The sequence below is a fragment of the Lolium rigidum genome, chromosome 1 (genome assembly GCF_022539505.1).
Source record: "Lolium rigidum isolate FL_2022 chromosome 1, APGP_CSIRO_Lrig_0.1, whole genome shotgun sequence".
In the NCBI taxonomy this organism is placed as follows: Eukaryota; Viridiplantae; Streptophyta; class Magnoliopsida; order Poales; family Poaceae; genus Lolium; species Lolium rigidum.
Window position 1 is genome coordinate 77,810,377 of NC_061508.1, and position 25,440 is coordinate 77,835,816.

General features: G+C 45.1%; 2 protein-coding genes across 2 annotated transcripts; both read right to left on the minus strand.

Annotated features, from left to right (window-relative positions):
- Positions 1-2,917: 2,917 nt before the first annotated feature.
- On the minus strand, positions 2,918-4,236 carry LOC124676083 (probable 2-oxoglutarate-dependent dioxygenase AOP1.2). The gene is made up of 3 exons (XM_047212169.1): positions 3,854-4,236; positions 3,434-3,758; positions 2,918-3,345 (listed from the first exon to the last, which is right to left on the minus strand). The coding sequence occupies exons 1-3, from the start codon at positions 4,213-4,215 to the stop codon at positions 3,073-3,075; spliced, it is 960 nt and encodes a 319-aa protein (XP_047068125.1). The 5' UTR covers positions 4,216-4,236; the 3' UTR covers positions 2,918-3,072.
- A 1,560-nt stretch (positions 4,237-5,796) lies between these two features.
- LOC124676092 (nucleotide-sugar uncharacterized transporter 2-like) lies at positions 5,797-9,380 on the minus strand. Its single transcript, XM_047212180.1, has 7 exons — positions 9,298-9,380; positions 8,078-8,229; positions 7,778-7,986; positions 7,576-7,669; positions 7,283-7,449; positions 7,035-7,205; positions 5,797-6,355 (listed from the first exon to the last, which is right to left on the minus strand). Exons 1-7 carry the CDS (start codon positions 9,374-9,376, stop codon positions 6,073-6,075), a joined length of 1,155 nt encoding a protein of 384 aa, XP_047068136.1. The 5' UTR covers positions 9,377-9,380; the 3' UTR covers positions 5,797-6,072.
- Between the last annotated feature and the right edge of the window lie 16,060 nt (positions 9,381-25,440).

Sequence of the window (25,440 nt, forward strand, 5' to 3'; positions counted from 1 at the left end):
ATTCCATTCTCCATCATCGTCGGAGGAGGACTAGATGGAGTACGAGTGGGAGGAGCCGGGTTGGTGGTCCGGCGGCGTGAGGGATTGCTTCTCCTCCCTCACCGGAGATGATTGCTCCTCCTCTCCGCCACCGGATATGCCTGCTCAACATGGAGATGATGCACCCACGAGCACTGCCGGACGCAAGAGATGCAAGGGGTCTTCTTGGTGCAAGCCAAGAGGACAGCAGCATGAGGCTTTATGTAGCACGCATCTCCAACGCACATGTGGCATGTGGGAGGAAGGCGCATATGCTACAAACGTCGAACGACATACCATGAGGCAATCTCGGGAAATTTCTGCACATGATTTTTACTATTGACCGTTTGAAAAGGTGGGAACAAAACAAAATAGTAGAAGTACGAACCGTCCCAAAGAAGTTGAACATGATTATGATTACAATAAACATGTTGGATGGCAAACATCTACGCTCAATGGTTTTTTCCTTCCTTAGCCGTTTGCGCTACTTTTATTATGGTCTCGAAATGCTTTCCATATGCAATGTCCCCACGAATAAACCTTGCGTGGGCCACGAACAAATAGATAATTTTTTTCAGCATCGGTGATCTTCCGCACCGCACACAAAAACAACTTTCCATGAGTAACCGGGGATTTGAAAAAGGCTCATTCTATACCAGCGCTAAAACATAAAGAACAACTGAGGGGCGGCTCTCATCCATGACCACCTTGGGCGAGGGCCGAGGCCCCACGCTGAAAAGGGGCCTAGGATTTCATATCCCGTGCATACATCTGTCTAGCCGTATGTTGGGAAAAAATAAAATAGCAGCCCAACACAGACCTAGCAAGGTATGGAACCCTAAACCCTGAATATTACTACCTCCGTTTATAAAAATAATACTATTTTAGTAGGCTAAAATAACCTACCAAACATCTTATATTATGTAACATTGATAGTACTTGTTACATTTTTCTAATTCTTTAGGTGTTCTATCGTAATACTACCTCCGTTTCATCGTGGTTCTCGATATTTTTTCCAAAAATTTAGTTAAACTTTGTTTAGCTTGATTTTTCTAAAAAAGGCCTTGTTCTATGAAACGAATGTACTATGACATTGTTTAAATGCTTATTATTTATAGACATCTCAGATTATAAATATATGGTTGGATGCTAACTTCTAATATTTTGTATGTAAATGTAGACACATATGATCTATATCTTTATATGCGTGCATATACATCACCTTTAGAGGCCCATATCGTCAACTTCGCGCTAGGGCCCCGAAAAATATAGAGCCGGCCCTGAAACAACCCCACCCCTAAATCTCACCCTCCGCTTATCATCAGCAAGAGCCGTCCATTATTTGTATCCTAATGCAATTATAGCGTTGTATTTCTAGCACAAAAAAGTTGTTTTCACTTGTATTCCAAGAGCCATCGATACCATTTAAGGCCCAACAATCAATGCACCATTATTGATAAATAAGTGTTATAAATAATGCACCATCCATAATTCCATATGTTGTGTCATCAACAATATGTAGTTGAAATCTCATTATCCTACTAATGCATCTTGTTCATTATTAGATCTCATCTCTGAAAAATAGAGTAATCTTTTTGCGTAATTTTGGACGCCCTCCTTACAGTTTGTGATCTTTGAAAAATAAAATAAATATTTTCGGTCATTACAAATGCTCTTTTAAATCTCAAACCCTGCAATTAACAATAACAAACACTTCTTAATGTGTACATAATACAACCATGCTAATGGACACCCTCTAATTCGCAAAAGCTAGAGGATCATAAGATTTTAAATGCTAGTTATTGTCCTTATTCTTCTCTTAACTTGGAAATTTATTCCCTCCGTCCTCAAATAAGCAAATAAGCGAACGTGTAGGTTTACCAAGACAGGTTATCGAGCGAAGAGAAAATTGCATTGGAAAGATGCAAACTAACATCTCCCACTCTTTAAATCTTTCACCTCCAATGAGTTAAGTGTGTAGAAAATGAAGATAACATGTGTTGAATATTATTAGATTTGATTTCCGTGTGATGAGAAGGAAACAATTTTTGCTACTTTAAAGTGCAGTGGAAAGACAGAAGTCCATTCTTTTTGTTTAGGAGTATTACTCCATATTTAGCTAATTAATTGCTCATTCTTCGCTACTTTTTCCATGAAGCTCAACCTTCCCACCAACCGACGAGATAGGCAGGGCGCTAGTGGCTATGATCAAAAAATCCCCGTTCGTACTACAATCAAACTAGTGTAGACGGTGGTGTTGAAAGATTGCAATTCTCTAGTTTTTTCATGGCTTTCGTCCTCGACAATGGTGAGCTGTACTCTCGGCTCTCCAGCGACGTCGACCAGGCTGGTCGGTTGTTATTTCCTGAGATACTGGTATTGGTACTCTTGCTGATGTTGATTGACTACTCTAATGGTTGCGTGTGTGCACGCAACCTTGGCACTGCGGCTCAAATTAAAATTAAGGGAGAACCTTCATTGGTATGTACAGGTCTATGTTTTGTTATCTATCTTTGGATGCGTTCAAGAAAGTACAAGATTATGTCTAGGAAGAAGAAAGAGTTTGAAGACCTCAAAGATTTGCTATTATCTTTTCAGCTCGTGTATGTCTACCATAAATATATGTGGTATTGATTGTAAAAAAAAACTTATATCGACAATATGATTTAATTTCATTTGAAGTGAAACTTCTTGGATATACTTTTTATAACTTTAATCAAAAGTCAATGTCCTCCATGTTTGAGAAATTGTTATATATTGATGAAAATATTAACATTTAATACAAAAATAAATAGCAATAGATTTATCATAAAATATATTTTTATAATGTGTTTATTGATATTGTAGATGTTAATATTTTCTTTAGTAAAGTTAATCAAATTCTGCAAACATTGACTTCTGAATAAATTTATACACTTTATTCATCGAACGGAGGCCGGTTTTTGAATTTCTGCATTCGATTAATATGTGTAGCAGTGCCAGTGGTGACTGGCGACCGAGGCCCCAGCTCGATCGGGAATGGTGAGACGAACTGAATACGTTGGCTCGTGAAGATCATTCCGTTGGTAATCCATCCTTCTCCACACCGCAGAACGCCTTCAATGGATCACTGAACTTGCGTGCTTCATCGGAGACGCGGAACTTGGCGTAGCCGTCGTTGGTGCATGGACGGTACGCCAGCGGGTGGTCAGCGTCGACGAGCTCGTCCATCGCGCTCAGCACGACGCCGTCCTTGCCCCGGCAGCCGAACAGCACCGACAGGCGCTCGCGGTTGCTCGGCGTCCTGACGCGGTGGAGGCAGGGCGGCACCCTCCCGTTCGTCACCACCTGCGCGCGGCGGCGGCGGCGGCGTCAGAATTGGATTGGAGATGCGCCCGCACCATGAAGGTGCGAGAGGATGGTGGTGGGCTTTTACCGTGAACAGCTCGCCGGCCATGAAGGTGAAGGCGGCGGGCTCGGGCGGCACGGCGAGCCAGGTCCCGTCCTTGGCCTGCACCTCGAGGCCTTCCACCTCGTACTGCGCGACCACCGTGGTCATGCTGTAGTCGAGGTGCGCCTGCATGGACACGCCGGTCTCCGTGTCCGGCGGGACCCCGTAGCGCGACAGCCGGAGCGCGTGCGCGAGCGTGCCCAGGTGCGCGTGGATGTTCTCCTCCCGGACGCCGAGCGCCTCGAGGACCATCGTCTCCACCGTCCGCTGCAGCTGCAGCATGTTCTTCGTAGCGGACACCACCGTGTCGCTGCACTCATGGACGGATGGACACCAAGCATGAAAAAGTTGTAGATACCACGTGAAATTGGAACCGCCGCGTGGCGGAGTTGAAGAAAGAATTACCAGAATGCAGGGTTCCCCTGCGGCCAGAGGAGGTCCGCGAAGCCACGGACGCGGCCTGCGTCGGTGGCGTCGGGGAGGCGCAGGCTCTCCGAGCTCATGCCGTGGATGTCGGAGACTTGGACCCTGAACCTGAAGGGCTCCGAGGTGGAGACGTACCGCCGCTTGGCCTCTGCCGGGAGCGCGAAGACCTCCGGCATGGCGCGGCCGAACAGCGCCTGCCGGAGCTGCGGGCCTAGCGCGTCGTCGTCCCGCACGACGACGAATCCGTGCGCCACCATGGACGCGGCCACCGCGTCGCGGGCTTCCGCCCAGCCTGGCCCTCCACGCTCCAGTCCACGGAGGTCGACCGTAGCGATCTCCATCAATCCCTGCTCTGCTCTGTCCGTTGACGTCTGATGTGTGAGCCTGCGATGCTTCCTTTCCAGTTTTGTGCGATCAAGACATATATACTAGTAGTAGCAAGTAAAGCTAGCTACAAGGCCGGCGGATGAGCTGTTTATTTTGGCAGCTCTTTTTCCCTAATTAGCAGCGCAAGATGGAGAGTGGACAAATGGAGGCCTAGCTGCATGTATCTCTTTAAAAAAAAAAAAAATCGAAAATCATAGTTTTAGGTTTCAAAAAAGTTTGAAAAAAATCCTCGATAAATCTATAAATGTGTAAATTCTCAATATGAAATTCTTTGCATTATAGGTTACACAAAAATGAGAAATGTGTGATTCTGAGTATAGTGAATAGTGCACATTTCAAAACTATAAAACTGGTCAGATTTTATCATTTTTGTGTACAATAGAATATAAAGAATTTCACATTAAGATTATGCATGTTTGTAGATTTCATCATTGGCTACATCTAGGATTTTATTTCAAACTTTTTTAAAACTTTAAAATATGATTTCTGAATTTTTAAATATAAAGAGCTCCATGTACCTCGGCCTCCATTTGGAGTTTCCCCGAGAGATCGTGCTACTTGTTTTTTTTTTCAGGAAAGTAGCAGGACTTTGCTACTGAATTTATTGAAAAGATTAAATAAGAATTACATCATTTATGATTATACACTTTAAAAAAGCAGAGGGTTCATCGACCCAAATACAAGAGCTTTTATTTAAAAAACTAGACTCGGCTAACTCATGATCTACCCAATTTGCTTCCTTAAACTCAATTATCTTGATCACCGATGCCAAGTCGTGGACTTGGCATCGGCGATCGAGATAATTGAATTTAAGCACTGTCTGAGGGGAGCAAATCGGGTAGCTCATGAGTTAGCTAAGTCTAGTGTTTTGAATAAAAGCTCTTGGATTTGGGCCGGTGAACCTCCTAGCTTTCTTTTAAGTACAATTATAAATCGTGCTACTTGTTTGATTTGACTTTTGTTAAAAACTTTTGTTTTGTGGAACATATTTTATGTTAATATATATAATGTCACCAAGTGGACTGGAGTGGATTTGAGAGATTTTGATTTCCAGTGGATTTAATCCCCTCAATCCATGTTAATCCGCTTCTGTCCCAACTAAATCAAGCAAGGCCTAATGGGGTACATTAACCTGGCCCCGACCAGATAGTTATCAGTTGTTTGGCGCCTGTGTCGAAACATTCATGGTCTACATTTCTACAGCTTTGTCACAGGACGGGGTGCATCACAGTGCCATGTCAAAGGAAACATCATGTCATGCTGTACCGTTTTTATACACGACATTTGTATATATCGGAGGGAGTAGCATATACTTGCGTACATGTTTCGCTTTCACGGTAAGCTTTCCAATTCTTTTTTCACTCGAGAATAATGCTGTGCATAACTGAATACAATCATTAGATTTCACTGAAGTGCAACACAGTGAACACCAACAGTTCAGCATGTAAATTAGGTGACAGTAGCTGCTGGCATATGTTTACAAACAATCATAGTGTTCCTACACTCAGCAGCCTATCGTCACAAAATCCACAAGGCAAGAGTCAGAACAGGAAAAAAGGTACATCTGCAAACCAAAATTGCTAAAACTATGGAGAACGTTAGTCGGCTATTTCTACATTAACAATTATGGTGGATGACAAACAAACAGTTGGCTACATTTTCCTAAAACAGAGTGACAGCATTCTAGGAAGAACGAGGGGAAAACAGAGCAGCCTCTTGAAAAATCGGCTTGCATAGAGATTAGTCTGTCTTTCCTCAAAGTTCAGGTGAAGTATGGAACTCAAATGCAGTACAAACTGCAATTCTTCAACTTAGACAGAGTCCATAGGTCTTGTTTCCGGCTTTTCTCCGTCCACAGTAACCTTGGATTTCAGTGACTGAGAACTTTGCCTAGATGTTGAAGGAATTCTCTTAGCACCTGTGGTTGACTCTTTAAGCCCTAGGTATGTGTAGATTGACATGCCTCCAAGTGCAATGACAGCTCCATAAAGACTGGTGAGTCCAGGATCAGAGTTAAACACCAGAAACCCGGAGAGCATTATGACAATAGTCTTGAATTGGCCTAGCACAACATGAGATAGAGCCGAGGTTGCACTGCATCATGCAAAATACAGTGCAAAGATCAGTTGAATTTCAAAGGTTCAACAAAGTGAGACAATGACAAAACAGAAAGAATGCATGAATACAAGCTGTTTTCTCCTCAGAAAACTCCATCCCTATCAATATAGTTCAATACATAATACATGTGATTCACATGACGTGAATTCTATGCTGTTGGGAGGAACAAAGATTGGATAGTGGGCAGGCTTTCTGTTGTTGTTGGGACTCGATCTTGTCACTTGTCAGCACAATTGTGCAAGGGGATCTTATTGTCAATATAACGCATACTCAGCAAGAGTCAATCATTACTGTGGTTATCAGATGGAAGTTAGAGGTACAAATACAACTAAAGGCAGGTTGCCTATTAATGTTTAAGTTATTCATAAGCATATTTTTAGGAGCAAAGAGGTGCTTTCTATATCCTAAGGTTTAGGCATAAGGTTATACATGGCATGCATAACCAACAACTTTTTATTCTCAAATATGAGATGCCGCCTATTTGCAGAAGGTCGTGGCAAGGAAGCTATAAAGCTACAACCATAATCTAGTAGCAAACAAAACCATAATCTAGTAAAAAACTAGGCAGGTAACTGCATGCTTTTGTTTCCAAAATTCAGGTGCTTAAATAGAATGGAATGGCAGTATAAGAGAAAATTGAAATAATATGGCTCACCCAAGTGCCAAAGCACCGGACCACTGAAGAAGAAAACCAAGCAAAGCAGATATCATAATTGCACTGCTGTTTTTGACATTCCAGTTGAAAGACAGCAACCCAGGAGGATCCATCAAAGGCATCAGAACAAGAAAGAAGAATATGGTGATTGGGGTTGTCTTCCACATCAACCTGATCAATAAGCTGAATGTTAGGGAAAAAATTATAGACTATGAGCTGTCTAAGAAGAGATATAAATTACATCTTACGCAAGGGCAGTCCAGTTTCCACTCTGTTGTAAATTTGACCAGAGGATCTTGTTTACAGCACTAGGAATGATCCAAGCTACTGCTACACAAGCACCAAAAAAGTTGAACTCCAAATCAGTAACAGTTGCTACAGCCACACCAAATGATACTATAACTAGCGTGATAACCTGTAATAAGAAACATAATTATTCTTCAGTTATATGGGACCAGAAGTTAACAAAGTGCACTTGTACCAAATAAATATATTGAAGAATTGAAAAGCATATGAACTTTAAATTTTATGACAAATTTACCTTTCGAAGGGAAACTTTTTTCTGGAAAAGAATAAATTCTGCTGCAACGATTGTTGGAGTTACTGCTATCTTAGCCATTTGATAAAACCCTACGCTGGAGATAGAGAACAGTAAGCACGCTATGAGAAAACCAGTTGGCCAAAACATTAAGGTAGAATGTTTTCACATTTGTTAAACAGGGCGAGTTCATTATTGATCTCACCTATTATGCTTTAAACTGATATTAGCAAGTCCAGTGGAAAAAGACATCACAGCACCCAAAGCGAATAATGAGGAGAAAGGCGTGGATTTCGGAGGAGGAGCGATGGGCATCAAGTATAATGCCCTGAGAACAGCCATGAGGACCCAGGCAGCTACGTAATGGATTAGTGACAGTGCAACTGGGAAGTTAAACCCGACGGCACCCATCACCTGCAAAATAAGAGGTGCCATTTAAAGACTAAATGCAAATAGTTGCAACATGAACTGTAAGAAAACTCAAAACTGAAAAAAACAAGCACACCATTTTGTTTGCCATGATGATCCCAACAGAAACCACAAAGTTGAACGTTAGTGCGACACCCGGGCCACAAAACCTCTGTTGCTGGCGCTTGGCCCCTTCCGAAGTATGAAACTCGTTGTAGAGGGAGCTCCTCAGCTCCTCCAATGCCCGACCTGGGATATCATCAAAGAGTAACCAAGAGTGAAAAGCATGGTTTGGTCGATCATGCAGCAGTGCAGATTAGCGTTTTAGTGGCACTAAAGCATAACTGAAATGCATTTCTGTCTACTCAAAACAGAACCACCGCAACTATAATAATATGGGAAAGACAAACTTTCTGACCTGCAGCCGAGCCTTACGAGCACTAGTATTGCTATTTTCCTACACTAAGAATGGCTTCATTCAGTAGATAATTGCACACGACTGAATTTTTTTTTTTTTAACATACTACTGAAACACTGAAAACTCTTCATGCCAATAAAGAACTCTACTTTTTCTTCAGGCGGCAATGAAGAACTGAACTAACTGATTTACCTTTGTTCATTATCCTATCACATCACATGAACTGAAGAGCTGGTTAGAAGAAGTGATGTTGATGAGACTAGGGAGCACATTTTCATCATACTAAAAATTGGCCGTCTAGTTGCTTCATCCTACCCACATCACATCACACGGACTGAAGTGGTGGTGACACCCTCGGTCTGATGAAATCTGCCGGAGTTAATTTTCTTTCTGCGTTTCCACATTTCCTGTTACTCCGTATTAAAAAGAAAATCAGCAAGTGGATAACCTGAAAAGGTGAGCCTGCTGCCTGCCTAGATGGAATATTACCCAATTCGATAAGCAGAGTTTCCTAATTTGTTTGCAGGATTCGCTCGTACAACCATATAAAACAGTTAGGGCGATGCATTTGAAAAAAAAAACATTTTTTGCCACAGACTGAATGTTTTTAGTTTAATAAAGGCGGATGTATGCATCATTTTGGGGCAACCCATTTCGAACAAAAAGAGGTACAATTAATACAGTGTGGAAAAGATGCAGTTTTCATGCCATTTGTAGAAGAAGAATTGGTTTTATTGTTGACCGAACGTAAATATGCACTCAAATCTCAAACCTTTATAACTACACGAAAGGGAGTGGATTGGAGTGAAGTAAGCCAAGAAACCACATTGGTGCTCCCCCAGGAGGCGCGCACCAGCGGCAGAACCAGAGGAGAGAAGGGGGAGGAGTGAGCTACTGACCAGCCTCGCCGGCGTCGCTGTCCTTGCGCTTGATGAAGCGCCGGCCACCACGGCGCAGGATGGACTCCCACACCCCCATTTGCCGTCACCGCATCAGCCGGTGAGCTCACCACCACCGGCGGCGGCTCCCGCTTCGTCCGCCTATGGAGGAGCACGGCGGCGGTCTGGACTGTTCCAAGGTGGAGAACTGGAGATAGAGTAGATGGGAAGAGCAGGTGCGAAGTAGTAGGCCAACTGAGGAAATTCGGAACCTGAGATGGAGATGGTAATACCGTAATATCGCAGTTCTACGAGGGGCTTTTCCACGCAGATGGTAAGCAGTTCAAAAAGGAGAAATTATATTTGGCAAACTCAGTTGATCTCTCCAACAGTTTTGCTTTCGTACTCCCTCCATCTAAAAATAGGTGTTTCACTTTTATCTAGGTATGGATATACTAATGCATTTTAGTAAAACTAGTAATCCAGTACGTGCACCGCACGTCTAACTTCAAATTCCAAATACACCCGTTCACGCCACTGGAACTTTATACAACAACAATGTGCCAAGAAATTTGACGGCATTAAGCAACATAGTGTTTCCTAAAGGGATTGATTTGATCTGAGGCACCCATGAGATAAACTTGAAGGAACCAGGCCGCGTGGCTATAGAGTGAGAGAGCCTGCGATGATGGGTCTCCCAAGGTGTGGCAAGAAGCGGATGAGCTCGTTCTGGGGATCGATCTAGATGCATTGATCGTAGTACTATGTACTCGCTGGATGATTTCTTGAAGCATCGATGAAGATTGTGAAGATTAAAAAAAATCCTCAGTTGGAAAACTGTAGACGTGAATCCCTGCAACCTAGACCGTTGGATCAACACCAAGACTTCAAAATTGATACACAATATATAAAGAAACAAGTATAGAAATTGAATTCAACCGCAACATTATTTTCTATCATGACAAACAAAATAAATAGGTTATATCATATGGGAGTAGAGCATGATGTTCAAATCAATTCTTCATGGTAAAAAAATCACAGTTTATAAATATAAGTTCCAATGAACGACTGAATGGTACTCCAGCATGTTACAATCTGAGAAAAGAGAGTATTAGTAGCCAGAACCAAGTGGATGATTCAGTGAGAAAGTCGAGGACGGTGTTTTGGTTCATAAGTTTAAATGCACCTATTATGAAAAATGCAAATAAAAAAGAAATGTTGAATATACATCCAGAGATGTTATGTTCACACACAAAATTTTGCGGGATAAAGAAATTTTTTGTGGGCTGTGTAAAAGACAAAAAAAAATCTCATGAGAAGCTATTTTGGAGCACCTAAGACAAAAAAATCTCATGAGAAGCTATTTTGGAGCACCAACAATTATCTCTCTGACACAAGTCGCAAAAATATCAATTTTGCGCCAGACTTTATGTGCAGACCTATATTATGCGAATATACCATTTTTCATATTTTTTTAATTTTTGAAACATGTTTATTACGCAATGAATGCATGCACACATATGAGCCAAAATGGATTTCCGGAGAAAGACCCACTACTTATTTTCATGGTATGCAGGAACGTTTCCTATTACCATCATACAAAGTGCAACCTCTTTATAAATCAGGTTCCCCTTTAAAAATGACACATGAGAGCAGCTCCACCGGCGAGCCATAAATCGTAGCCGGCAACAATTTGGGGATTGTAATGAGAAAAACTGCTAACACCCACTGGTAGAAAAACAGGCTTCCGGGAAGCCCCATAAGTCGCGAAGGTAAAGGAACCGCGACTAATGGGGTCTTTAGTCGCGGTTCGTGTGGCGAACCGCGACCAAAGGCCTGGGCCCGGGCGCACGGTGGCCAGCTGGTGCACGTGGGGGGCTTTAGTCGCGGTTGGCCAGGCCAACCGCGACTAAAGGTGCCCGAAGGCCTTTAGTCGCGGTTGGCCAGGCCAACCGGGACTAAAGCCCCTCCCCTATATATACCCATCCAGCCATTTGGAGCCAACACTTAGCAATTTGAAGCCATTCTCTTCACAAACTTCACAAGTGAGTGTTAGGTTTGTTTTTGGTTCCTCTTATGCACATAAGGTGTTTGATGAAATGCCCCAAGAGCATGAAACAAACATGATATGAAGTGTTGGAGCCACACTTGAGGTTTCTCATTTATTTTTTCCTCCTCGATCGCGGTTAGCAACTTGAACCTTTGATGTGTCGTCATTGATACAATATGCATGTGTGTGTAGTTCATTGTTTAATTTATATTGTTTGTAGCTAGTTAGTTTAACAAATGCATGATGGTTAATTATATATTTTATATTATAATAATGCAGATGAATCGGCAATGGATGTACGGTAACCGACTCTCCGGCGAGTTCGAGTACGGGTTTGAAAGATTTCCTCGTAGTGGCTAATGCGAACAAGCAGGGGGTTTTGTTATCTCGTCCATGTGTTAACTGTAAGAATCGAAGGGTTACTCTTCCTCAAGAGATGTTCACATGCACCTGCTTCGGCACGGTTTCATGCCAAGCTATAATTGTTGGACCAAGCATGGAGAAAGAGGGGTTATAATGGAAGAAGATGAAGAAGGGGATGATTTCATCGATGAAAGCTATCTTTCTCATTTCGGTGATACTTTCATGGAGGATGCTGAAGGTGAAGGGGAAGGTGAAGGGGAAGGTGAAGAAGAGGATCCCGTTGATGATCTTGGTCGGACCATTGCCGATGCACGGAGACGCTGCGAAACCGAAAAGGAGAGGGAGAATTTGGATCGCATGTTAGAGGATCACATGAAGGCGCTCGTACCCCGGATGCGATGATGGTCTGAAAATGCTGGGCTGCACACTCGGATTTGCTGAAATGGAAGGCACGAGCAGGTGTAGCTGACTCGGCATTTGAAAACTTGCTGAAAATGTTGAAGAATATGTTTCCAAAGAATAACGAGTTGCCCGCCGATACGTACGAAGCAAAGAAGGTTGTCTCGCCCTCTAGGTTTAGAGGTTCGAAGATACATGCATGCATCAACGATCGCATCCTCTACCGCGGTGAATACGAGAATTTGAATGAATGCCCGGTATGCACCGCATTGCGTTATAAGATCGAGGCGATGACCCCGGTGACGATGTTGAGGGCCGGAAACCCGGGAAGAGGGTTCCCGCCAAGGTGATGTGGTATGCTCCTATAATACCACGGTTGAAACGTCCGTTCGGGAACAAAGAGCATGCCAAGTTGTTGCGATGGCACAAAGAGGACCGTAAGTCGGACGGGGAGTTGAGACACCCCGCGGATGGAACGCAATGGAGAAAGATCGACGAGAGAGTTCAAAGATTTTGCAGTCGACGCAAGGAACATAAGATTTGGTCTAAGTACGGATGGCATGAATCCTTTTGGCGAGCGAGCTCCAGCCATAGTACCTGGCCCGTGACTCTATGCATCTACAACCTTCCTCCTTGGTTGTGCATGAAGCGGAAGTTCATTATGATGCCGGTGCTCATCCAAGGTCCGAAGCAACCCGGCAACGACATCGATGTGTACCTAAGGCCATTAGTTGATGAACTTGTACAGCTGTGGGGCAGACCTGGTGTCCGGGTGTGGGATGGGCACAAAGAAGGGGAATTTGACCTACGAGCGTTGCTTTTCGTAACCATCAACGATTGGCCTCGCTCTTAGTAACCTTTCGGGACTCGTCAAATAAGGGATACAATGCATGCACGCACTACTTACATGAGACCGAAAGTGTACATTTGCCAAATTGTAAGAAGAACGTGTACCTTGGGCATCGTCGATTTCTTCCGAAAGGTCATCCAAGTAAGAAAGAAAGGCAAGCATTACAACGGCAAGGCGGATCACCGGCCGAAGCTCGCGGAACACACTCGGTGCCGAGGTATTTGATATGGTCAAGGATTTGAAAGTCATCTTTGGAAAGGGTCTCGGCGGACAATCGGTTCCGAAGGGAGCCGACGGGCACGTAGCCATGTGGAAGAAGAAATCTATATTCGGGAGCTAGAATATTGGAAAGTCCTAGAAGTCCGCTCCGCAATCGACGTGATGCACGTTACGAAGAATATTTGCGTGAACATCCTAAGCTTCTTGGGCGTGTATGGGAAGTCAAATGATACAAAGGAAGCACGGCAGGACCAGACAAAGTTTGAAAGACCCCGATGACCGGCATCCGGAACGGTTTCAAGGTCGTGCCGCCTACGCTCCGACCAAAGAAGAGAAGGTCATCTTTTTTGAATGCCCGAGCGAGTATGAAGGTTCCGTCAGGATTCTCGTCCAATATAAAGGGAATAATAAACATGGCGGAGAAAAAGTTCCAAAACCCGAAGTCTCACGACTACCACGTGATTATGACGCAATTGCTTCCGATTGCTTTGAGGGGCTCCTGCCGGAAAATGTTCGAGTAGCCATTGTGAAGCTATGTGCATTCCTCAATGCAATCTCTCGGAAGGTAATCAATCCAGAAGTTCTACCACGGTTACGGAACGATGTGATCCAATGTCTTGTCGGTTTCGAGTTGGTGTTCCCGCCATCCTTCTTCAATATTATGACGCACCTCCTGGTTCACCTAGTCGATGAGATTTCCATTCTCGGTCCCGTATTTCTACACAATATGTTCCCCTTCGAGAGGTTCATGGGAGTATTAAAGAAATATGTTCGTAATCGTGCTAGGCCGGAAGGAAGCATCGCCAAGGGCTATGGAAATGAGGAGGTAATTGAGTTTTGTGTTGACTTTGTTCCCGACCTTAAGCCGATTGGTCTTCCTCAATCGCGGCACGAGGGGAGACTAAGTGGAAAAGGCACGATCGGAAGGAAATCAACGATATGTATGGACGGCCATTCTCCGATCGAAGCACACCACACGGTTCGACCAATTCCAGCTTGGTGGCTCCGTACTTTGAGAAACACAAGAATATTTTACGCTCGGACAACCCCGGGAAGCCCGAATCCCGGATTAGGAAGGCCCACATGGAGACTTTCGGCAGTTGGTTGAGAAAACATTTAATGCATGACAATAAGGTTGTAGATCAGCTGTACATGTTGGCCAAGACACCATCTTCGACTATAACGACTTTCCAAGGGTACGAGATAAATGGAAATACATTTTACACGATCGCCCAAGATAAAAAGAGCACCAACCAAAACAGTGGTGTCCGCTTTGATGCAGCAACCGAAAATGGGCAAAAGGTCACATATTATGGTTACATAGAGGAGATATGGGAACTTGACTATGGACCCTCCTTTAGGGTCCCTTTGTTCCGGTGCAAATGGTTCAAGCTAACAGGAGGTGGGGTAAAGGTGGACCAGCAATACGGAATGACAATGGTGGATTTCAACAATCTTGGTTACCTTGACGAACCATTCGTCCTAGCGAAAGATGTCGCTCAGGTTTTCTATGTGAAGGACATGAGTAGCAAACCGAGAAAACGGAAAGATAAGAAAACGATCAGTACATCATGCGATGATCCAAAGCGCCACATTGTTCTTTCAAGGAAAAGAAACATCGTAGGAGTGGAGGACAAGACAGACATGTCAGAAGATTATAATATGTTTGCTGAAATTCCGCCCTTCAAAGTGAACACCGACCCAAGCATTAAGTTAAATGATGAGGATGCTCCATGGATACGGCACAATCGTAAGCAAGCAGGGACACAAGGGAAGAAATGATGTGTAATAATTTATTATTGTACCAAACTTTGTTGAATGAATCATGTGAATTATATTACCCGTGATGTGTTTGGTGTCCATTTTCGAATGATTCAATTGACTCGAGATAGCACTGATGATACATGAAATTTGGAGTGACTAAGTCATACTCCCCGCATACATGAAATTTGGAGTGACTAAGTCATACTCCCGCATACAGGAAATTTTGAGTGACTAAGTCATACTCCTGCATACATGAAATTTGGAGTGATTTAGTCATACTCCCGCCTAGGCGTATAATATGCATACTCGTAGTCTTCATAGCCGCCGCCGTTGTACCGGTAGTCGTCGCCTTCTAAGTTGCCGGCGTCGTCGTCGCTGCTGCCGTCGTCGTGGCTCGAACCGAGGGTAGCGCAGGCGGGGGATATCGCCGGCCGTGATGTAGTCCATGACGCTCCGCGAGTCCGGCCGTACCACCATAGCCGACGGCCGGCCTCGTGGAAGTTTCCGGAGGCGGACCGTCCTCCTCATACTCGGCGAGCGCCCTCTCACGCCGATTGATGAAGAAGGCGTCCCAAGTATGCCGGTTATCGGGATGCCGCGGGGATTCATCCGCTGCTCCGGCGTGAGGTCGAGGTAGTAGTGGTTCGTGATGGCCGCCCGCGCGCGCAGCACTCGAGGGACGGGAGGGACCGGCACGCCGCCGGCGCTTAGGCTCCGGCCGGCAGGGACGCGGTAGCCCGGAGGGCAAGGGTAGTTCGAGGCGCAAAGCTCCTCCACCTGCCGGTAGGTTAGAGTGGGTGCGGTGGAAGCCATGAGAGAGTGATGAGAGATTGTAGAGATGTGATAATGCCGGCCAAGCCGGCTACCTATATGTAGTGACAAATGGCGGGAAAAATGGGAGCGGGAAGACAGGAGGCGGGAAGAAAGAGGCGGGAAGAAAGTGGCGGGAAGAAAGAGGCGGAAGAAAGTGACGGGAAGAAAGTGGCGGGAAGAAAGTGGCGGGAAGAAAGAATTTTTTGATATATTATTTTTCTGATTTTTTTGATATATTATTTGTATTTTTAAGAATTTGAATTGAATTAGTTTTATTTTTTTGATTTTTTGATATATTATTTGTATTTTTAAGAATTTGAATTGAATTAGTTTTATTTTTTTGATTTTTTTGATATATTATTTGTATTTTTAAGATTTAGAAATGAGTTAGTTTTATTTTCCTGAATTTTTTCATACATTATTTGTATTTTTAACATTTAGAAATGAATTAGTTTTAATTTTCTGAATTTTTTGATATAATATTTGTATTTTTAAGATTTTGAATTGAATTAGTTTTATTTTTCTGAATTTATTGATATATTATATGTATTTTTCAGATTTTGAAATGAATTAGTTTTATTTTTCTTTACTTTTTGATATATTATTTGTAATTTGAAAAAGAAAAGTAATTTGAAAAAGAAAAGTAATTTGAAAAAGAAAAGTAATTTGAAAAAGAAAAGTAATTTGAAAAAATACCTTTAGTCGCGGTTGGTGTGGCCAACCGCGACTAAAGGGTACCCTTTAGTCACGGGTCGCCTCCCCAACCGCGACTAAAGGGGGGTTACTATAAATACGCACGCGGCGGCGAATGGCCAGTTCATCTTCTTCTCCACGCGCGAACGACGAACGACGAACTCGAGCGAAGCCCTGCCCGCCGTCGCCGTCGCCGCGCCCGAGCCGCCGCCGAACGCGCGCCGCCCCGGTCTTCGCGCCGCCGTACGTCTCGCCGTCCCCGTCGACGTACGCCAACAACCGCCGCGCGCGCGCGCGCGCCGCTCGCCGCCGTTCCCCGCGCGATCGAGAGCCGCGCGCCGCGCCGGCGCCACCGCGCGCCGCCCCCACTCGCCGCGCCGCCGGCCGCTTGCCCGCCGCCGCCGGCGGCCACCTATACCGCGCGCGCTGCGCCCGGCCGGGAGAGAGAGAGAGAGAGGGCGCGGGGAGCGCCTACACGGCCGGCGCCCCTGCCTCTCTCTTTTTTTTTTGTTTTTTTTTTGTTTTTTTTAACTTAACTAAAAATTTGTATACTAACAAAATTTTGACTTAACAAAATTTAACAAATATGTAATATATAGTATAATGTATATAATTTTGTACTCCCTCGAAATTTTGACATAACAAAAATTTACTTAACAAAAATGTGTTAGGTTAACAAAAATTTACACATGTAATAGTATAATGTAACTAAAATTTTACTTAACAAAATTTAGACTTAATGTAACTAAAATTTTACTTAACAAAATTTAGACTTAATGATCAAAATTTTAACTTAAGAAAAATTTTACTTAACAAAATTTAGACTTAATGATCAAAATTTTAACTTAACAAAATTTTATTTGGGATCGAGAGAGGGGGCGGCGAGGGTTATGTGTCCTCGGCACCGCCACCGCCCTCTCGGTCAACGCCACACCGGTCTCTCGGTCACGCGGTCACTGCGTCCCCCTTTCGCCACCGCCACCGGTCTCTCGGTCACCGCCACACCGGTCTCTCGGTCACGCGGTCACTGCGTCCCCCTTTCGCCACCGCAAAAGTAATTGTTTTCATTCATTTGCGCTCTATATCGATCGGCCTATTTCGTTCATCATTTCCTAATATCAAGTAACTAATTAATAACTCTCTTGTTCATTTAATTTTCTTTGCCTCGTAGGGTTTGGAGACGGTTCGTAGATCAAAAGGTCGGTGAATTCAAAAAAGAGCTACATTTTAAAAGGGCAAGTGCGGACGACCGGGGATATTCAGCCACCGGAGACCAATCTATGTGGATACTATGTTTGTGAGAGGATCCGGAGATACACCAATGAGCGGGACCAGTCGGATGAGCTCAACATCAAGAGGAATAACCTCCGGAAGACGCTTAGTCCGAAGCTCGCTTCCGACCACTTCAGGAGGAACTAGCTGGATGGTTCGTGAGGGAAGTCATCGATCCTACAGGACAACACTACGTAGAGGACGTAGAACTATACATGCATTAAATTATGTATGGAAACTTGTTCAAACTTGTATATGGTCATCCGATGATATTGAATATATATTGTATATTCCTCTTGAATTCTTTTTGGTTCTAATTTCAAATTTGTTTGAAATTGTACATTCATATGCATGCATGTATGTAGTACCGTAGAATATGTGAAACGTACTCCTTCAAAATTACAAATAAAGCACAAAAGAAATAAAACAATACAAATTAAACAGAAAACATGTTTAGGGGGGGGGGGGCAGGTTTAGGGGGGGGCCTAAAACCCTAAACCTGCGGCGGCCTTTAGTCGCGGTCGGCCAGAAGAACCGCGACTAAAGGGCCTCCGCCCCGACGGTTGCCTGGCGCCCACGTGGACGGGCCTTTAGTCGCGGTTCGTAAGCGACCGCGACTAAAGGGGGGGGGCCTTTAGTCGCGCTACTTTGATCACGGTTGCGCAACCGCGACTAATGGCAGTTGCGAACCGCGACCAAAGGCCCTTTTTCCACCAGTGACCCGCGCTTCCAATAGAAATCCATGTCATCCCAAACCTGTAAAAAAAGGAGGCTATTGGACGCGCCGGCGGCAACAAACTCCACGTAGGAGGACCATTTGTCCCGAACTTGCACAATATTAGTCCAGAACTTATCTCAATATTAATGAGGTTGCATTAGTCAAATTCACCTTCATAAATATTAGAAAATCGTCAACAAATAATAAATGAGATAGTCATGCTGACCCGGCATAAAAGAAACATGGCAACGTAACAACCACACCATATTACTGGTTTGGTTGTGTACAGCCAGGTCAGCCGGATATATGACCCAAATCCCGGTTTAATAAACACAGATACCTCGGAACCCGTGCGGCACCTTTGCATGAGCAGTCCGGACACAAATTTTGTATTTGACCAAGGCCTTACTATTCAACAATTCAAAAATTCACATTTTCCGGATCGGGATATTTATAATTATCATCCAGGTGGTGTACATATGTTAAAGGACTACAAATAGCCGTGAAAAAATGACAACTGAGGACAGATAAAAATATTCCATAAATTAATTTGTATGTGCAACAAGGAAACTGTGAATTTTCTCTTCATCCAAGCACTTAATATTTTCTGAAAAGGGAACTTCAATAATTCGCGAATGGTGGAAAACATGGGAAAATGCAATGATATATTGCTTTTATTATTATGATGACATGAACAGTAAAATCACTATGCAACAAGAGAACAAATGCATATGCAAAAACTCAACAACCAGCTCCGAAGTTTGTGGTGTACCTCCTGGCCCCGGCCTTGGCGGGCGCGTCGGGCAGGACGGCGAGGTCGTCGGCCTTGTGGAGGGTGAAGGCGGCGGTGTAGTCGTTCATGATGAGGCTGAGCACCTTCATCCCGTAGGAGGTGGGCCCTCCCGGGGGCGTGGACGCGTAGGGCACCCCGTGCGCGTCGATCCCCGCGCCGTCCTGCGCCTCCTTCCACCACCTGCATTGCGCGCGCGCGAGATCCGCCGTCAGATGGCGCCCAGGCCAGTTGGATCAGGCCACCGATCGAGGCTCTTGTTTATTGAGCGCTCTTTTTTTTGAAATGGAAATATATTAAGCAAGTAAACCGCCTCATTAAAAACCTTCCAGTCCCCTTCGGTACCCTGGTAAGGAAAAGAGTGCGTCTGAAACTTGCTGCTACACAGTTAAAGTATGGTTACATCACTTAGAAGCTTATCAAGGAGGAAGCTAGGGGGATCATGGTCCCAATTACAAGAGATCTTATTACTATAACTATAACTAGCTAACTCATGAGCCACTTGATTTGCTTCCCGAGGACAAAATTTGAAGCAGACATTTCCAATATTTGAGGCTTTATCGATACAATCTGCATAGACCGCCGCTGAGTCATTCCACCACCTGTGCTCTCCAGTACAAGCTTCAATAGTTTCTAAAGAGTCTGATTCAGCAATAACCCTGCTGCTATGTCAAAAAAAAAAAGCAATAACCCTGCTGCAACCCAATTTCTCTGCCAAAGCTAGACCATATTTTATTGAGCGCCCTTTGTAATCCACCAGGGTGGACTAGTGTTTCTCAACGCCGCATCCCCGTCCATCCAGACCAGGCGACAATGGTTCCTTGATTATCCGACGCGGGTGGCATCGGCCTTATTGGGGTCGCGTTTGATGTGGCCTGTGGTAGGGATGTGGTCGGTGAGGACGAACGATCAACCGGTGCACGGCGCACTGGCAGCCGCCCAAGATGTACCGTATCATGTCGTACCAATTCCTCGGAAGAAAAATGGCCCAAGAAAAAACTCCATATTGCCGGCCCACGGGTTGGAAAGTTTTCTGATGGGCCGTCGGTACGTGCCCGTTACGAAACCTCGCTGTCCCCCGCTTCCTTCTGCAACCCGGACTGCGAGATCTCCTCCTCCGGCGGCTATACATACGCCCTCGCTCGCCAACGTAACCACACCAAGCGATCCGGTCCTCTCTGCAGCCGGGACACGATGGGGCGCGTCGACTCTAACTCCGGCGAGCGAGCGTTCTCTATCCAGAGATGCGTCGGGATGCTCCACCAGAACAAAGCACGTCGCTCGCGAGGAAGGCCTCAAGGACCTCGTCGCGGCGCTCGAGGTCTTCGTGCCCTCCGACGAGATCGCCGACCCCCTGTACGAGCAGGCCCTCGACCGCTGCTTCTCGTTCCTCAACATCGGCGGGTCCGGCAAGGAGCGCAAGGACGCCTACCGCGCCATCGGCATCTACGCGCTCACCGTCGTCTGCACCAAGGCGCAGACCCTCCTCGACAGGCTCTTCGACCTCGACGGCCTCTTCGCCGGGATGGCCCCCTCGTCGGCCGCCGACGCGGAGCGGGCCGTGTCCGCCATCAACTGCCTCGTCGCCGTCACGCTGGTCTGCGAGAAGAAGGCTGCGTGCGCGAAGAGGACCCTCAAGGCCGTCTGCGACGTGATCGACCAGACCGGCCTCCCGCAGGTCCTGGCCGCCGCCTTGTCCGCGTGGACGCTCCTCCTCCCCAGGGCCGGCAACCTGCGAGCCATGACCCCGCTCAAAGTCATCGCGAAGCACCTCAAGGCGGACGACCCCGCCGTCCGGATGGCCGCGGGGGAGGCCCTAGCCGTGTGCTTCGAGCTCAACCACCGGCCTTACCAGCCCGACCCGCCCCGGGCGTATCAGTACCACTACTACAGACCGCGGGAACCTAAGCCCGAGGACAGGCCGTCGCTGGAAAGCAGAGTTGCGGAGCTCGCCGCTGGGGTGGAAGCGCACAAGAAGCAGCACGCCGAGGAGAGGATCCTGTTCCGGCGGATCAAAGACCTCCTCGAAGGCAATCCGCCTGGCCCGGACGATGATAATGATGAATATGATTCTGATGGGGAAGAGGAGGAAGAAGAGGAGGAGTCGAGTGGGCTCCGTGTAAGGGTCAACAAGACGACGTGGTCGAAGCTGGTCCTGCTCAACTTCCTCAGCCAGTACCTCGGCGAGGAGGGCTTCGCTGCGCACTCCCAGCTCAACCACCCACTCTTCCGGGACACCCTCGGACTCACCAGGGCTGCCGAGCAAAAGAAGAGCCTGCCGGCCCAAGAGATGAAGCAGGTTAGGAACGGTAGAGATAAGCAGCGCACCAAGGAAATAAAGAAGGATAGACAGAACAAGACCAAACAATATTATTGACTAAGCGCTCAATTCCTTATTTTGGAACTCAATTGTACTAGCAGTAGTAGTAGTATTTGTTGAGATGGATTCCCGGTTCATCTTTTTAGCTGAATGCATGTTTTCTTTGTTTAATTCGCTTGAAAATTATCAAGGATTTGAGTGGTGCACACGTATAGCAGAGGAATGTGATTTTTGTAGAGAAATATATTCAACAATCCCTCCACTCCATAATAACTGAATCCCGACACTTATTACGGATCAAAGGGAGTAGTAGTTTTTCATTACAGATCAAAGGGAGTAGTAGTTTTTCATTACAGTGCTTGACTATTTGTCCTGTTACTTATATGGAATTAATAGGAAAATCTGATGTTCCATTACTTGCAAGCATATTTTGTTATAGTGCGTCAATGGAGGTAGTAAGGAGGTTTTGCCTAGCACAAGATTGTGATGTAATTTCTCAAATGGATAACCTTTTCACGTTAATCAAATTTAGCTTCTTGACTACTGTGACCAATGCATAAGATTTCTGCTATTTCACAGCTAGCTGTTTTATAATTCACGAACAGTCACTTTTCCGATTGTTAGTTTTCTCCAAGATTCGTGCGGCAGCGAACGTATATCGAGCGTGATCTTTTTCTTCCTGGGTTTACCCCAACCCGTTTTGCCGTTTCAGCCTCTGTCGCTCTTATTTTTCATTTGTTTTTTTCCTCTGCGTGTTCCCCTCCGGTGAGTCAAGGGGCGCAAGGATGGGTCGTCGTCACTCGCGAGGTTCTCCGTCAGTCCGTCGCCGTAGTCTGTCGCGTGGCCACTCCCTGGCGACGCCGGCGGAGAACGGCGGCATCGGCAACCAAGGCCCAGGCGTCTTGCCCCAGTATCCTGCTCGTCTCCATTAGCCCCCCCTCTCCGCCAGCACCTAGCACACATGAGAGCTCCACGCGACACCGGTAGCAACCAAGGACGATAGCAGGCCCGCGTTCCTAAAACTCAAGGTGAGCTTCCTCACCGATTAGTCTGATTTGCTTTTGTTCTTCTTCTGTAGGGTAAAGCTTACTTGCTGGATCTAGTTCAGGGGATTCATTGTGTTGTGCTACTCCGTCTCCATGAATCCCCCATTCTTGTAATTCTTTCTGATATTTGTACTGCACACATTCCCCTCTGCCATGTTATCCCTGACATGATTTAGTAAGTATTGGTTCACATGGATGTGAGATTTCTAATACTTGAAGTGCTTTCGTAAGGGAGGAGTTGCTTCAGGTTTTTTTACATATCATGGATGATACGTGCTGTAATTTCCGAGTTTAGTTTCCATCGTCCAGCTCTTGTATGCCGAAGTCCTTATTTCATTATTCTTTTTCTTAGTTGGTTTTAGTGATATGAATGACAACCTTCTTATTTATGTTGAAGATGATTTTTGTTGATGAACTATTCAACCTATTTGTGCCACTTACAGGACCGAAAAGATAACACTGCGACATATTGGTGAATTATTTAACAAGAGGGTTGCACCAAAGGATCTTTGCTGATGTAATGATGGTATTTAGCCATCTACCTGGATGCTTAGTGCTAATTTTCCAAATGCATCATTTTCTTAATGAATTCATTTTGTAATTTCAACTTCTTTAGTTGAGCCCTACATTAGTTAATCTATAGTTTAGTTGAGTGCTTAGTTGGTATGTCTAAGAAAATATGGTTTGCATGTCTATGAAAAAAAAGGATAACAATTGTCGATACGCCTTCTCTTTGTAATTTTCATTTTTCTTTTAGTTAGTATCTTCTCATTTTTTGTTTTTATTTTTAGAACCAAATAGAAGTATCATTCATTTGTTGTGCTGGACTAGATTATCTGATAATCATCCGGTTTAGCTTATAGTTGATGTAGTGTCGGCTAGATTTATGCATGATTTTGCACTAGTGTATGAACTTTCCTAGTATGATGAGAAAAATATATACATATAGTGAATTAAAAATGGTCTAGAAGTAAGAAATTTTTATATGGATATTAGTAATTTTTTGCCGGTTCATTTGCAAAGCATGATTGTCTATCATGGTTAATTAATATCTTTATTTTTCAGTTTTGTCATTCTTAGAGTGGATGTAGTCATTCCTAGTAGGGTGGGCATTCGGTCATGACCGACAATTCGGTTTTTGTATTTCGGTCTATTTAGAATTCGGTCATAAAAAAATGAAGACCGAAATATACTTGCTCGTTTTACAACCCAATAAAGTCGGGTACCCAATAATTCGGGTTCGGGTTCGGTCATGACCGAACATCATGGTCAATGTTGTCAACACAAATATTAGACATTATTTAGTAAAAAGTTGTCAACATTTTAGATGTATTTTTGACATTTCTTTTGTCTTAATTTCATTTTGTATGGCATCATTGCTATTTTTTCAGCCTTGATTTGTCTTTCCTATTTCTTTCGTCATTTTTACTTTCTATCTATGCATTTTTTTGTTTTCTTAATATATTCGTCTATTTTTCCAATCTTTGTCATTTAATGTCCTCTTTGTCATTCTTTTTCAGATAATTCTATGTCTTCCGAAACTTACCCTTTTTCATGAGTCTTTAGTGTAATTTTTTTCATTCTTTATTTATTTCTTAGTTAATGTCTTGTCTTCATCTTGTATAGTTTTTTAGTATATTTTTTGTCATTCTTTATTTTAGTCTCAGTCAAGTATCTTTTTTTCCATATGTATTTGTGTTTATTCTACTAGCATCCATTAGTAGCTTAGTTATTCAGTCCTTCATTATTGTAACATCCCTGTTTTGCTAAACCCTAATTAGGATTTGTTTGTGCATTCATGTGCATCATTTAAAATGCATTAATAAAAATTTGCAAATCAATCAAAGTGGAAACCCTAGGTTTATGCAAGTCTTTATCTTTTTGATATGCCTTACATATGTTTCAAACATTCAAAATCTTGTTATGTGGAATTTTAGAAATAGTCAAATAATGCCACACAATATTTGAACAAAGTTTGAGTTGTTTTGGTTTTGCAAAAGGGGTTCAATATAGCAAAATAGAATTGATTAAAAGCCTGTTTTTAAATCTCTAGAAAATTTCCCAAAAGCCAGGGGGCTATGGGCAAAAACGCCCTTGTCTTCTTCCTTCACACAGGTAGGGAGCTGCCTGGCGCGGCTCTGGCCGTCGATCCCGGCGAGGCGATGCGCGTCGCCGCTCGCCGCCCCTGGGCGAGGATAAGGCCGTCGACGCCCTCCTCCTCGTCCCTATCTCTTCCCGTCCCGCGCGCTGCTTCTCTTCCTCTCCTCTCTGCAAGCCCCGCCGAACCCTAGCCGCGCCGGCCGCCGCGTAGCCCCGCCGTCTCGCGCCTCCCCGTGCCCCGCCGTGAAGCCCTTGAGCTCCGCCTCGCCGCCATGAACCTCCTGGCCGAAGGAATTGGCCCGGGACGCCCCCAATCGACGGGGACATCCCCATCTTCCTCGTCACCGGCGCAGGTTCCGTCGAAGCTCCCGTCGCCGGCAGGCCTCCTCCTCCATCTCCGACAAGCTTACGAGCTCCAGGGTGAGCTCGCCATCCTCCCAGTGCCCTCCGTCCCCTCCCTCTCCCTCTGGTTCGCCACCTCACCGTGCGCCTCCGCCCGCCGCCGCAGCAGCTCGCCGTCGGCGTCGTTCCGGCGAACCCTGCCTAACGCCGCGACCACTAGGCGACTCCCCGCATCGCCCCGCGTCGAACGCGCTCGTCGGCGTGTCCAGGGGAGCACTCCAGCGCCACCTCTGTGTGGTCACCGGCGTGGTCCGCCGGAGTTGACCACCGGCGGGTTGACCCGTGGGCCCCAGCAGCTTTTCTTTTTATTTTCTTTTTATTTTCTGTTTTGGAAAATGCATTGACAGGTGGGGCCCTTCGTCAGA

Excerpts from the sequence above, each read along its gene's own strand:
- LOC124676083 (XM_047212169.1), bottom strand. The coding sequence starts at position 4,215 with ATGGAGATCGCTACGGTCGACCTCCGTGGACTGGAGCGTGGAGGGCCA. Across the intron at positions 3,759-3,853 it reads CAGGGGAACCCTGCATTCTG|CGACACGGTGGTGTCCGCTA; the intron begins GTAATTCTTTCT and ends CCATGAGTGCAG. Across the intron at positions 3,346-3,433 it reads TGGCCGGCGAGCTGTTCACG|GTGGTGACGAACGGGAGGGT; the intron begins GTAAAAGCCCAC and ends CGCCGCGCGCAG.
- LOC124676092 (XM_047212180.1), bottom strand. The coding sequence starts at position 9,376 with ATGGGGGTGTGGGAGTCCATCCTGCGCCGTGGTGGCCGGCGCTTCATC. Across the intron at positions 7,450-7,575 it reads AAAAAGTTTCCCTTCGAAAG|GTTATCACGCTAGTTATAGT; the intron begins GTAAATTTGTCA and ends TTCTTATTACAG. Across the intron at positions 7,206-7,282 it reads GGAAACTGGACTGCCCTTGC|GTTGATGTGGAAGACAACCC; the intron begins GTAAGATGTAAT and ends CTTATTGATCAG.